Here is a 15,734-nt window from a genome sequence, read left to right as displayed (position 1 = left end):
TCATACTTTCTCTCGGATTGATGTATTCCTAGTAGATAAATGGTTGCTGCAAGCAGTACAGAAAGCAGAGGTAGGGGTGATCACGTGGTCAGACCATGCTCCTATATCCATGCAGATAGCATTGGCACCCTGGTCCCGTCCCTTTAGGAATTGGCGCAATAATACCTTTCTGATGGCCCTTCCTAAATATAAAGAGCATATTTCCTCTCAATTGCAAGAATACTTTGATCTTAATGACACCCCAGAGGTTGACCCCTTTGTCCTATGGAATGCCCATAAAGCAGTTATGCGTGGTCTCCTGATCCAGCAGAGCTCGCACTATTATAAACAGAAACGGGTAAATACGGACAAGGTATTGGAACAGATCAAAGCTCTAGAGACCCAACAGAAATCCTCCCCTTCGGTCACACTAAATGATGCGCTGACCAAACTTAGACAGGAACTTAGGAGGCTGCTTATAGCGGACTTTGATAAACATTTAACCTCGCTTCGCATGACCTATTACACCTCACATAATAAAGCGGGCAAATATATGGCGACAAGGGTTAAACTGAAACAACAAAAAAGTAGGATTCCATTTTTAGAGGCGGAGGGGGAGGATTCTAGGGTTTCGAACCCGCAAGACATCGCGGACAGATTTAGTTCGTTCTACGCTAAACTTTATAATTTGAAAGAAGACCCTGCTACGTCTCACCCAACTTTGGAGACTATAGGTGGGTTTTTGGACAAGCTACAGCTGCCCAAGATAACCCCTTTACAGCTAGACCAACTTAATGCCCCTATTCTGACAGAGGAAGTGACCAGAGTAATTCGGATGGGTAAACAACACAAGGCCCCGGGACCGGATGGGTTCTCCTCCGAATATTATAAACTAAATGAGAAGGTATTGGCCCCATACTTGGCGCGAATTTTCACCGCTGCAATGGTCAAGGGTAACCTTCCTGAGGAAATGCTCCAAGCAACCATAGTTACCATCCCTAAACAGGGGAAATCTCCTACGCTACCAGCTAATTTCAGGCCCATATCCTTGTTGAACTGCGACACCAAACTTTATGCAAAGATACTGGCCCAACATCTATTGACCATACTCCCTACCATTATTCATAATGACCAGGTGGGATTTACGAAGGGCCGCCAAGCCCCAGATGGCACCAGACGCATCATCAATCTGATATCGAAGGCAGAGATTAGCCGGACGCCTTCTCTTCTCCTCACGCTGGATGCGGAGAAGGCGTTCGATAGGATTCATTGGGACTTTGCCTTTGCTACCATGCGAATGTTCGGTTTCTCTGGTTCCATTCTCACTGCGATAGGTGCTCTATATTCCTCACCTTCAGCTAGGGTCTTGACTAACGGGATGATGTCCAGACCATTTCATATCACCAATGGTACCCGACAGGGATGCCCTCTCTCGCCCTTACTGTTCACTATGGTTATGGAACCATTGGCGGAAATGATTCGAATGGATTTGGGAGTGCGAGGGATTTCAGTAGGGCATAGACAGCATAAGATAGGCTTATTCGCTGATGACGTAATTTTGACCCTTACGGATCCATTGACATCTCTCAGAAGGGTATCGGAAATTCTGGAGTGGTTCAGTAGGGTCTCGTATTATAAAGTTAATGTATCCAAATCTCAGATACTGGGATTATCAATTTCCACAAGACTGCGACAGGACATTCAGAAAGAATTCTCGTATGGTTGGGAGGAAGGGTCGATCCCTTATCTAGGTATTAACTTATGTGCCAATACTTCTAAACTGGCACATATTAATCTGCTTCCTTTATTCGATAAACTACAGGGAGACCTTCAGCGATTATCATGCACTGAACCGTCCTGGATGGGACGCATGGTCCTATATAAAATGTTAATTCTGCCCAAAATACTATATATTTTTAGAACAGTTGTAGTTCCTATTCCTAGACCCCTTCTTAGTAAGCTACAAGACCAGTTGATGGGATTTATTTGGAACAAGGGGAAACCACGGGTGGCACGGCAGCGTCTCTATGTCCATAGACGGAGGGGGGGAATGGGAGTTCCGAATCTTGAAGCGTATCACGCAGCTATAGTGATGCACCAGTTGAGACACTGGTGTTTTCCATTCACAGGCTCTAGTTGGCCTATGATAGAACGACATCTGATTGGAGATATCCCTCTCTCCTCGCTACTGCTAGCTCAAGCGAAGTTCCCTACAAGTTTGATTCCAAGATTTCCTACGGTGATAGCTTCTATCCAGGCATGGAAAGCAGCTCTAAAGTCAACACCCCCTGACGCTCCTACCCGCAAGATCCCTCTACCGGTGGACACCCTGGAACTTTTGGTTCCTAACCTAAAATTGAAAAACTGGGAAGCCCGGGGGATTGTGACACTATCCGATTTGTTTAATAGTGACAATATAAAAACTTTCTCAGAGCTACGTACGGAATTTGGAATTTCACAGGCAGATCTTTTTAAATACAGGCAGGTTAGACATCTTCTTCCATCTAAATCGCATGCACAGGTACAGATTCCATCTGGGCTACATGACTTGATTATGAAGAATGATACGGGGGAGTCTAAGCTAACCCGAGCTTTATATGATATAATCCTGGGGGACGGGGCAATTCCAAAAACCCCACAAATGGCAAAATGGGAAGTAGACTTGGGGTACACATATGACATTGAGACATGGGAAAAAGCGATTAAATGGACATTGAGGTCCACTATGAATTCGAATCTCCTGGAAGTTTTCCACAAACTACTTTTGAGATGGTACTATACTCCATGCAAATTGGCCAAAATTTACCCGTCCTCTAGCCCCTTGTGTTGGAGAAGATGTGGGATGGTTGGGTCATTATTTCACATCTTTTGGGAATGCCCAGTTATTGCTTCATTGTGGAAAGAGGTGTTTGACTTATTGTCCATTTTAGTGGGTACCCAGATGGAACTCAGTGCAGCTCTAGCCCTTCTCTCCTTGGATATAGATGTAGTAGAACCATCCCAAAGAGTTATTGTGTCCCACATTTGTCTCTCAGTTAAACTTTTAATGGCTAAACGGTGGAAAACTAATGTAGCTCCCTCTATACGGGAAGTGATTGACAATGTTTCATCTCATTGTGGGTACGAGAGGCTCTTTGCACTTCGTCTTAATAAAATGGAACGCTTCAAATCCCAATGGCGTTCGTGGATAGATAGGTTCTCTTGCTGAAAAAATAAAAGCCCAGAGAAAAAAGGGGATTATTGGGAAATGTATTGTCAAAAATACTACAAAGGTGTATAGATTAATGTATACTTGGTGTGTATCCTGGTTTCCCTACCCTCCCCGGTTGCTTTTCCCTTCTGTATTCCCTTCCCCCCCTTCACAGGTCACTTCTCAAATGTGGATTTGCATCGTATAGGTACTTCCTTGCAAGGATACTATGTACCATTGTATAATCTGTAACCTGTGGTTTCTTTGATATACTAATAAAAAACTAATGTTAAAAAAAAAAACAAAAAAAAAACAACATTACATAAAGTACTGCTGCGCACATTTCTGAGACTGATTCTACATAAAGGGGTTGTCTCAAGAGTACAACCCTTTTTCAAAATAAGCCGACAAGGAGATCAGCTAATAGTTGAGGGTCCCGCTTCTCTGTTCTCTCCCCCGGCAATCAGCGGCTACTGCAATGGAAATGTAACGTGATAGTCCATGCCGCCCACTCAAATAAATAGCTGTCCATGTAATGAATGGAAATGCCGGGTACGCCAAAGTAGGAGCCACTCTTAGGCTAGATTCACACGAACGTGTCTGTTTTGCGTCCGCAAAAAATGCACCGTTTTTCCTGCGTTGCAGCTCCGTTTTGCCATCAGTGTTTGTTCCGTGTGGCATAAGTTTTTAATGTCGGTGTTGGTGCACGGTTTTTTTTTTTCTCTGCATTTCTTTAGCAACTGGTGCGTGAATCACATAAAGATGTCCTTGTGCTTTCCGTGACTTTCGCAAAAACTGACTAGAATAGGACATGCAGTGAGTTTCACGCAGCGGAAATGACGCATGTCTGAATAGCCCCATTGAATTGTATGGGTCTGTGGGCTGGCCGTTGTTTAATGGACAGCACACAGACGTATACAATGTTCGTCTGAATAGCTTCTGCTCACATGTAGCGTAAATACTGCAGATTTTCCGCAACTGAATTTGTTGCACAAAATCCGCAGCATAATACACTAGCAGCAAAGTGGATGAGATTTTAACAAATAGACCCGTAAAATAAATAGGTAAATAAGCGCTCAGAAATTGACCTGCGGTGCGTTATTTTAATCCGTAGCATGTCAATTGTATTTGCGTAACCGCTGTATTTGTTTTGCGGGTTTTCCCCATTGAATTTGTTGGGGAGGTAAAACCCGCAACAAATAGCAGAAGTTTTGTTTTTCGTGGCAGAAAAGCAGCAAAAAAATCTTATACTTACCCAGAATTCTGTGTTTCTTCATCCAGGCCGGCCTCCTGTGATTGGCTGCAGCGGTCACATGGGATGAAATGTCAACCCAGGAGGTCGGCCTGCCGGATGGTGGAGGGACGCGAAGCCATAGCTGCGTAAGTTTGAATCCTTTTTTTTTTTTAATATAGGTGCAGTTTTCCGCAGTGGACATTACGGTCGAAAAACTGCACCACATTTTGGTGTGTTTTTTCGTCCGGGATCCACGCCATGTGCTTTTACGCTTACAGTGCGCATCTCCATTCTGGCACTTAGGACAGATACATGTGGTGTACACCCCGTTTTTTAAAGAAAATATTCCCTGATAAGACATATGGACAGGGGTTTTTGTCATGAGACAACCCCTCTAAACTTTAATTTTTTAACTCTATTAACTCCATAAAACTCTGCAAATTTCGATTTGGATATTTACACAGGGCTGTTAACGGGACTATACTGCACGTGCTTTTCTTAGGGCTACAGGGGTCTAATGCAAGTATCTGAAGCCCACTGTACAAATAATAAAAGTTGATCATTTTTCTATGTGATGGAAAAAAAATAAATCCTTCCAATTCTTCTATTTTTGCAAAAATATAAAAAGTGCTCAGAGTAAGTGCCCGGTCTTAATATAATGTGAGTACCCTGTTGTAGATGATAAAAAGCCACTGCCTACAGGGATAAAAGCAAACACGGGCATTTTATAGGAAGGAATTGTCTATCCTCCGCCGGCAGAACATGAATTACTCCATAAGAAAGAGGCGGTGAATTCGTATAATCCCCGAAATATGTTCTTACACATTGCCTTGGCTTCTTCTTTTAGACGCGTTCTTTATTGCCAGCCCAAAACTAACCGCTGCTTGGTATTGATTAGAATAAGCTGAACAATAGAGAGATTTTTTGCAAGAAACATTTGCTGAGACGTTATTAGAAGATTCATCTAAAGTCCTAATTGCAGATTCTGGAAATAAGTGCAATAAACAAGAATTCATCCTGCAAAGATAATTCAGTTATGCTCACACATATTCCTAAAGGAATGCAGTCTTAGCTCCAGAGCTGCTCTATTTGGGACCATAGTCAGACATTTTAGAGGCTACGGAGAGCAATATTTAGTCACCCAGTCACCCGCATGCTTAGAAGCTTAAAAAATGTTGCTGCTTATTCCAGCGGCGGACCACCATTGTAGGTGCACAGGAGGGGAGGGGGTCCATGAAAGAGCTTGGAGTAAAGTGCTGACTGTTATCGGAAAATCTGCAAGGAGATTACAGTGCCATCAGAAGGGGGCGCCAATAATTAGGTCTAGCGTTGTGGTATTGATAGGCATGGCTTTGTTAAGCATGTGTCCTACGTGTGAGTGGCATGTGTTTGATTGTTATATATGTGACCTATGTATGAGTGGCGTGTGAAGTGTCCTATGTAAGAGGGGCATGTGTAAAACAAGTCAACAGCAGAGTGTGTGAATGGCACATGCATGGCATATGTCCTGAGTAGGGCGTGTGTGGCATGTGACCAGTGTGTGAGTAGGTCATGTGTGGCATGTGTCCAGTGTGTAAGTAGGTCATGTGCGGCATGTGTCCAGTGTGTGAGCCGTGCTTGTGTGGCATGTGCCAAGTGTGTGAGTAGGGGATGTGCGGCATGTACCAGTGTGTGAGTAGGGCGTGTGCGACATGTGTCCAGTGTGTGAGTAGGGCGTGTGCAGCATGTGTCCAGTGTGTGAGTAGGGCATGTGCGGCATGTGTCCAGTGTGTGAGTAGGGCATGTGCAGCATGTGTCCAGTGTGGGAGTAGGGGGTGTGCGACATGTGCCAGTGTGTGAGTAGGGCGTGTGCAGCATGTGTCCAGTGTGTGAGTAGGGCATGTGCGGCATGTGTCCAGTGTGTGAGTAGGGCATGTGCAGCATGTGTCCAGTGTGTGAGTAGGGGGTGTGCGAGATGTACCAGTGTGTGAGTAGGGCATGTGCAGCATGTGTCCAGTGTGGGAGTAGGGGGTGTGCGACATGTGCCAGTGTGTGAGTAGGGCGTGTGCAACATGTGTCCAGTGTGTGAGTAGGGCATGTGCGGCATGTGTCCAGTGTGTGAGTAGGGCATGTGCGGCATGTGTCCAGTGTGTGAGTAGGGCATGTGCGGCATGTGTCCAGTGTGGGAGTAGGGGGTGTGCGAGATGTACCAGTGTGTGAGTAGGGGATTTGTGACATTTGTCCAGTGTGTAGGTGGCACTTGTGTGGCATTTGTACAGCATTTTAGTGTTGTCTTCAATTTGCGGTTTTGCTGACACGAAAGGGAGTGAGCCCACACATTTCTTGCACGGAATCACTGCTGTGAGTGTCTGTCTTGCTACGCCTCCCGCTCTTTCTTCCACTCTCCCTCTTTCATCTCAGTATGTTACTCCCACAGTCACACTCCACTTACCTCTCTGCCTATTTTGATTCGTACACAAGGAAATAAAGTCCACATCACAGCCCACACGCACCATAAGAGCCAGCAACACAATCTTCTTCCTTTAAGGTTTCTATTCATTTCATTGGCGATCACAATTTGAGAAAACATAGTTTGAAGGCCTCATGCAGACAAAAATATTTTTTTTCCTCCCGTAAATACTCGCGTAAATATGGGTCCTTTGTCACCCGTATTCCACCAGTATTTACGGACCCGTTTTCTCTGCACTAATCGACAGCCCCTTCTCTCTATCAGTGCTGGAAAGAGAGAAGGGGCAGCCCCTTCGGGCATAGTTTCCGCAGCGATTGAAAGTAAAAAAAATTCATACGTACCGTTGTCTTCGTGACGCGTGCCTCTTTTGACATCCAGTTCGACCTCCCTGGATGATGCAGCAGTCCATGTGACCGCTGCAGCCTGTGATTGGCTGCAGCCGTCACATGGACTGAAACGTCATCCCGGGAGGCCGGACTGGAGGAAGAAGCAGATAAGTTAACTTTTAATACTATTAACTCCAGCGGTAGTCACTGTCCCGGGTGCTGAAAGAGTTACTGCCGATCGTTTAACTCTTTCAGCACCCTGGACAGTGACTATCCCCTGACATCGCCTAGCAACACTCCCGTAATTACGGTTGCACACACGTAGCCACCCGTAATTAGGGGATCCCCATAGACTTCTATGAGCCTGCCCGTGCTGTTATTACGGCCTGAAATAGGACATGTTCCATATTTTTCAACGGCACGGGCACCTATGGGCTCGTAATTACGGGCGTTTTTACGTTCGTGTGCGGCCTTACCATATGGTAAATTAATTGCGTTTTTATAGTGCACTTAACTAGAGAAACAATCAGGCTATGTTCACATGCTTAACAAAAAACATCTGTAAATACGGAGCTGTTTTCAAGGGAAAACAGCCTCTGAATTTCAGCCGTTTTCAGCCGTTTTTTTAACAACTGGCGTTTTTTGCTGTGTTTTTTACTGCTGTTCTTGGAGCGTTTTTTCTATTGAGTCAATGAAAAAACGGCTCCAAAAACGGCTCAAGAAGTGCACTCAATGGGCAGATGTTTGGAGGCATTCGGCCTCCGCATTTTTAGCCGTTTTCCGGGGGGGTTTACGGCCCGAAAAACGGCTAAAAAAAACCAACAAGTTCTGGCACATATTCTAGAAACTTCTGATATTTTTAAAGGTGATGATAACAATGTTAAATGTATGTTACCTTGTTTTCTGACATCCTCCACAGCAGAGATTAACTCCTCTTTTAGGTCCTGGCTTTCTTTCGCAATCTGCTCGCCTTTTTCCAAAAAGTTTTGAGTTGCCTGTTCCACGGAGGCTGCCAGGACGTGAGCCTTTTTAGATCGACCTTTCTTTTTACCCGATGGACCCTTGCTGCTTGTGTTTACGAGAGTTGTTACCTGTGGAACCAATAAACATGAGTCAGCCACATTCATAGAATAGCCAAGTACAAAGGGAATGTATATATTTATTTATTTATTTTCGTTTTTTTAGTCTTGTTCTCTGGTTAGTAAGTAGCAGTTAGTTGCAAGTTAATCTTCTCTGGCACCCAAGGCAAAGTTTGTTAATGTGCCCCCTCCTGGATCTGCCAGTTTCCAGGTTGGGCATCCTGTGTTTTCGTACCCTAGTACCAGATATTAGGGCATGGTGGTTCCTGCCGTCCCAATAGGGTTGCCACCTTTACTGGCTCGGTTTAGGGTGTATTTACACGTTCTGGCTTTGTTCTAATTTTTACTATTTTGTGCAAATTTTGTGGCAAAAACGGCTTGTGTAAATGCACCCGAAGAGGAGTAAAAAGTGGGTCTGGGGACGTGACTTCCCATTGGGCGTGAATTACTTGTAACTTTGTCATTTCCTGCCCCTCCGACCTCTGCTCTTGACTTTAGGGTCTACCAGCACAGCAGCTTACACATGTCTAGCTGCTGAAGGTGAGTGTCTCTAACTCTCTGCTGCCGCTATATTCTCACACTAGACCGGGTACTGACGCTACTGAGGTTCCTATGGCTAAGCAGGAATGGCAAAGAAAGAGCGTCCAATAAACACAGGAATTAATCTGACTGCGCACACACTTTTCTAATATGCAAAGGCCTATGTCCACGGCATCTTGTAATCTAGTGCCCCATTCTCTCCTAGGTGACTACAGTTTTGGTAACTTCTCCCTAGTAAGAAGACCATTCAGGGGAGAAACATGAAAAAAAACATGTGATCTCTGTGATAAATGCAGGTAGTGGAGGGGGGACTGCTGTAATTTGACAGCCGTTCCATTCTCTATGATGAAAAGAAGATGCTGAACATGCAGGAGAACGGTAAATAAAGAATGACTGCATTATGATGTAGTACTCATAGCACCGGTAAGAAAAGAGCCCTAAGCAGCTTCCTCTGATACTGTGTACATACATGGCATTACTTATCTTATATTCATTTTGAGTAACAGTCTATATAATACTCCAGAGCTGCACTCACTATTATGCTGGTGGAGTCACTGTGTACATACATTACATTACTTATCCTGTACAGATCCTGAGTTACATCCTGTATTATACTCCAGAGCTGAATTCACTATTCTGCTGGTGGAGTCACTGTGTACATACATTACATTACTTGTCCTGTACTGATCCTGAATTACATCATGTATTATACTCCAAAGCTGAATTCACTATTCTGCTGGTGGAGTCACTGTGTACATACATTACATTACTTGTCCTGTACTGATCCTGAGTTACATCCTGTATTATACTCCAGAGCTGCACTCACTATTCTGCTGGTGGAGTCACTGTGTACATACATTACATTACTTGTCCTGTACTGATCCTGAGTTACATCCTGTATTATACTCCAGAGCTGCACTCACTATTCTGCTGGTGGAGTCACTGTGTACATACATTACATTACTTGTCCTGTACTGATCCTGAATTACATCATGTATTATACTCCAAAGCTGAATTCACTATTCTGCTGGTGGAGTCACTGTGTACATACATTACATTACTTGTCCTGTACTGATCCTGAGTTACATCCTGTATTATACTCCAAAGCTGCATTCACTATTCTGCTGGTGGAGTCACTGTGTACATACATTATATTACTTATCCTGTACTGATCCTGAGTTTCATCCTGTATTATACTCCAGAGCTGCACTCACTATTCTGCTGGTGGAGTCACTGTATACATACATTACATTACTTATCCTGTACTGATCCTGAGTTACATCCTGTATTATACTCCAGAGCTGCACTCAGTATTCTGCTGGTGGTGTCACTGTGTACATACAGTGGATATAATAAGTCTACACACCCCTGTTAAATGTCAGGTTTTTGTCATGAAAATCAGTACAAGATGAATCATTTCAGAACTTTTTCCACCTTTTAATGTGACCCATAATATGTACAATTCCATTGACAAAACAAACGGAAATCATTTAGAGGGGAAAAATAAAAAGAACAAAACTACAATAATGTGGTTTCATAAGTGTGGACACCCTCTTATAATTGGGGATGTGGTTGTGTTCAGAATTAGCCAATCACTTTAAACTCGTGTTAAATAGTAGTCAGTACACAGCTGCCATAATTTAAAGTGATTCTGAGTAACCCCATATAAAGTTCAGCTGTTCTATTGAGTTTTCCTGACATTTTCTTTGTTGCATGTGACAGCAAAATCCATGGTCCGTAAAGAGCTTACAACACATCAAAGGGATCTGATTGTTGAAAGGCATCAGTCAAGAGAAGGGTACTAAAGAATTTCCAAGGCATTAGATATACCATGGAACACAGTGAAGACGGTCATCAAGAAGCGGATTACATTTGGCACAACAGTGACATTACCAAGAACTGGACGTCCCACAGAACTTGATGAAAAGACAAGACAAAAATTGGTCAAGGAGGCTACCAAAAGACACAGTACAGCAACATTAAAGGGGCTGCAGGTCTTTCTGGCAGGTACTGATTGTGTAGTGCATGTGACAACAATCTCCCGTATTCTTCATATGTCTGGGCTGTGGGGTAGGGTGGCAAGATGGAAGCCTTTTCTAACAAAGAAAAACATCCAAGCCCGGCTATGTTTTGCAAAGACCTACATCAAGTCTGCCAAAAGCATGTGAGAAACCGTGTTATTGTCTGATGAGACCAAGGTTGAACTTTTTGTCCATAATTCCATAAGGTATGTTTGGCGCAAATCCAACACTGCACATCACCAAAAGAACACCATACCCGCAGTGAAGCATGGCGGAGGCAGCATTATGGGGCATCGTGGAGGCAGCATTATGTTTTGGGGCTGTTTTTCTGTAGCTGGAACTGGCTTTAGGCAACGTGAAGGTAATTATGAACAGTTCCAAATATCAGTCAATATTGGCACAAAACCTGCAGGCCTCTGCTAAAAAGCTGAAGATGAAGAGGAATTTCACCTTTCAGCACGACAATGACTCCAAATCAACAAGAAACTGGCTTCATTGGAAGAAGATCAAAGTTTTGGAATGGCCCAGTCAGAGCCCAGACCTGAATCCCATTGTAAATCTGTGGGGTGCCTGAAGAGGGCTGTACATAGGAGATGACCCCACAATCTGACAGATTTGGAGCGCTTCTGGAAGGAAGAGTGGGCAACAATTGCCAAGTCAAGATGTGCCATGCTGATAGACTTCTACCCAAAAACACTGGATGCTGTCATAAAGTTGAAGGGTAATTAAACAAAGTATTAGTTTAAGGGTGTGCAGATTTATGCAACCACATTATTTTTGTTCTTTATTTTTATTTTTCCACCCTAAAATATTACAGTTGTTTTTCAATATAATTGTACAGATTATAGGTAACATTAATGGTGGAAAAAGTTCTGAAATGGCTCATCGAGGACTGATTTTGTAACATGACAAAAACCTGGCATTTTAACAGGGGTGGGTAGACTTTTTTTTTATATATTCACTGCACATTAGATTACTTATCCGTTACTGATCCTGAGTTGCATCCTGTAATATACTCCAGAGCTGCACTCACTGTTCTGCTGGTGGAGTCACTGTGTACATACATTACATTACTTATCCTGTACTGATCCTGAGTTACAACCTGTATTATACTACAGAGCTGCACTCACTCTTCTGCTGGTAGAGTCACGGTGTACATGCATTACATTACTTATCCTGAGTTATGGCCTGCACTATACTACAGAGCAGCACTCACTCTTCTGCTGGTAGAGTCACGGTGTACATGCATGACATTACTTATCCTGTACTGATCCTGAGTTACAACCTGTACTATACTACAGAGCTGCACTCACTCTTCTGCTGGTAGAGTCACGGTGTACATGCATTACATTACTTATCCTGAGTTACAGCCTGCACTATACTACAGAGCAGCACTCACTCTTCTGCTGGTAGAGTCACAGTGCACATGCATGACATTACTTATCCTGTACTGATCCTGAGTTACAACCTGTATTATACTACAGAGCTGCACTCACTCTTCTGCTGGTAGAGTCACGGTGTACATGCATTACATTACTTATCCTGTACTGATCCTGAGTTACAACCTGCATTATACTCCAGAGCTGCACTCACTCTTCTGCTGGTAGAGTCACGGTGTACATACATAACATTACTTATCCTGTACTGATCCTGAGTTACAACCTGTATTATACTACAGAGCTGCACTCACTCTTCTGCTGGTAGAGTCACTGTGTACATGCATTACATTACTTATCCTGTACTGATCCTTAGTTACATACGGTATTATACTCCAGAGCTGCTCTCACTATTCTGCTGGTAGGGTCACTGTGTACTTACATGATATTACTTATTCATAAGGCTGGGTTCACACAACCTATTTTCAGGCGTAATGGAGGCGTTTTACGCCTCGAATTACGCCTGAAAACACGGCTCCAATACGTCGGCAAACATCTGCCCATTAATTTCAATGGGTTTACCGATGTACTGTGCCGACGACCTGTCATTTTACGCGTCGCTGTCAAAAGATGGCGCGTAAAATAACAGCCTCGTCAAAGAAGTGCAGGACACTTCTTGGGACTTAATTGGAGCCGTTTTTCATTGAATCCAATGAAGAACAGCTCCAATATACGTCCGTAATGGACGCCCCGCAAAACGCGAGTACATGCAATTACATCTGAAATTCAGAAGCTGTTTTCTCATGAAAACAGCTCCGTAATTTCAGACGTAAATGCAGTTATCGTGTGCACATACCCTTACTGATCCTGAGTTACATCCTGTATTATACTCCAGAGCTGCACTGACTATTCTGCTGGTGGAGTCACTGTGTACATACATTACATTACTTATCCTGTACTGATCCTGAGTTACATCCTATATTATACTCCAGAGCTGAACTCACTATTCTGCTGGTGGAGTCACTGTGTACATACATTACATTACTTATCCTGTACTGATCCTGTGTTATATCCTGTATTATACTCCAGAGCTGCACTGACTATTCTGCTGGTGGAGTCACTGTGTACTTACATGATATTACTTATCTGTTACTGATCCTGAGTTACAGACTGTATTATACTCCAGAGCTGCATTCACTGTTCTGCTGGTGGAATCACTGTGTACATACATTATACTACTTATCTTGTACTGATCCTGAGTTAGAGCCTGTATTATACTACAAATCGGCATTCACAAATCTTCAGGTTGTTAATTGAAACAGTCAACAAGTATGTAGACAGACACAGCTTACTTGAGCTCTTATAATGCAGTAAGAGAGTTAGTTTACAATACAGAACCAGGTGCAAAGAGTACACTTCCCAGGATATAAATCACCATAGGATGCTATATGAAGAAAATGAATTAGCAGGGAGTGCTAGGATACTTATATACTATACTACATGTTGCAACTGAAGAATAATCGAGAGATTTGTATTAATGATGTGTTCAGCTCATACTTTGCCTACACTGATATACAAAACAAAACTACCCTACAGCTCTGTAAGCAAGAGTATATTGGGACAGAGGTTTGGTCTCTAATTCTAAACTAAAAGGTTTCCATTCTCTGACAGCAAGCAGAGATCTTAAAAATGGTAAGTCGATGGAAAAAAATAGAAAAAACAAACCTTTTTGCTTTTTTGTAATATCAGACCAGCCATTTAAGTTACAAATGTATTTCTTTCACAGCAATATTTTATTGTGCAGATTAATTTTTGTAACGACTGTAATAAATAATTTTTTCATCGGCAATTGTACATTATAATAATGACCCCCCACACTGCACACACCGGTCACACAGATACTTGTCGTCATCAGTCAATATACAGTCGCTAGCTTTGTTTTAGGTGTTAACATCTCATTAACCGTAATAGGAAGAAGCACCGGAGGCGTCTCAGCAGCCATTAGCCATTAAATAAGAGGAAATTTGGAAGCGACCATCAATATCTTCTTAGTGAGACTTCATGCCTCTCTCCCATTCTCCGTGTCGCTTCATGTAAATGCCAATAGCTGCACATTAATATTCTCCTTTCCCCTGTACTAATGGATCACCAAACTGCGGGAAACATCCAGTGACCTGTAGAAAGGCCCCGCTGACATTTCGTGGTAGTGCTGATGCCTTCTAGGTATAATGCCATCCTTCCACTTCAATGCACGGCCCTATTGCCTGACTGATTATTCTAATAGAGCCCTTCACCCACCACCACCACAGACACAAACTCCCAGGCCTGTAGTTCCTCTCTCCTAAAATGTCAAATACAGGAATAATTAATAATAACTTACCTAAAATGTCATACAACTATCAGATAACGATTTGCTCACTATAAATTTTAGCAATCATTACAGTTGTTATAGTCTTATACATAGGGGGCGGTATTAGGGCGGGTTCACACATGGCGGATTTTCACTTAAATTCCGCTGCGGACACTCCGCAGCGTTAATCCGCAGCGGAGCCGTTTCTCCATTGACTTTCACTTTAATTTCGCAGTGTTCGTTTACACGATGCGTACAATTCCGCTGCGGAGCATAGGCTGCGGAGCGGAATGTGGTGTCCGCAGCATGCTCTGTCTGTTGCGGAGCAGTGGCGGACTGGTTGCGGACTCATGGCGGAATTTCTCCATTGACTTCAATGGAGATTCTAAGTTCCGCAATGAAGTCCGCAGCTGTCATGCACATGTTATGTGTGGTGCGGAGCGTATTGGTTTTTTAACATGACATTTCTTCATTCTGGCTGGACCTATGTATTTCTAGGTCTACAGCCAGACTGAGGAAGTCAATGGGGCTCCCGTAATGACGGGAGCGTTGCTAGGAGACGTCAGTAAATAGTCACTGTCCAGGGTGCTGAAAGAGTTAAGCGATCGGCAGTAACTGTTTCTGCACCCGGGACAGTGACTACCGATCCCAATATACATGTATCTGTAAAAAAACATATAAGTTCATACTTACCGAGAACTCCCTGTTTCTGTCTCCAGTCCGGCCTCCCAGGATGACGTTTCAGTGGAAGTGACGGCTGCAGCCAATCACAGGCCAAGCACAGGCTGCAGCGGTCACATGGACTGGCGCGTCATCCAGGGAGGTCGGGCTGGATGCCGAAGGAGGGACGCGTCATCAAGACAACGGGCGGTAAGTATGAATTTCTTTTACTTTCACTAGGGAAAGTGCTGTCCCTTCTCTCTATCCTGCACTGATAGGGAGAAGGGAAGCACTTTTCCTGCAGTCCGCAGCGGCCAGTCCGCATCAATTTTCTGCACATTTTGTGCAGATCCGCAGCCGTAATCCGCAACCCGGATTAGGTGCGGCATTGATGCGGACAGTTGCGGAGGAATTCCGCCATGTGTGGTCATGCCCTTATAGTAGTTATATTCTTGTATATAGGGGGCAGTATTATAGTAGTTATATTCTTGTATATAGGGGGCAGTATTATGGTAGTTATATTCTTGTAT

General features: G+C 43.6%; 1 protein-coding gene across 5 annotated transcripts in view; it reads right to left on the bottom strand.

Annotated features, from left to right (window-relative positions):
• Positions 1-15,734, bottom strand: part of CTNNA2 (catenin alpha 2) — a 1,837,255-nt gene that overhangs the window by 1,525,336 nt on the left and 296,185 nt on the right. For all 5 annotated transcript variants that reach the window (XM_075855983.1, XM_075855957.1, XM_075855967.1 and 2 more), the window contains exon 3: positions 8,074-8,269. In XM_075855983.1, the coding sequence (XP_075712098.1) occupies positions 8,074-8,269 (196 nt within the window). The remainder of the gene's footprint in view (positions 1-8,073; positions 8,270-15,734) is intronic.

The sequence above is a fragment of the Rhinoderma darwinii genome, chromosome 1 (assembly GCF_050947455.1).
Source record: "Rhinoderma darwinii isolate aRhiDar2 chromosome 1, aRhiDar2.hap1, whole genome shotgun sequence".
NCBI lineage: Eukaryota > Metazoa > Chordata > Amphibia > Anura > Rhinodermatidae > Rhinoderma > Rhinoderma darwinii.
This window is presented reverse-complemented; position numbering and strand designations above follow the sequence as displayed.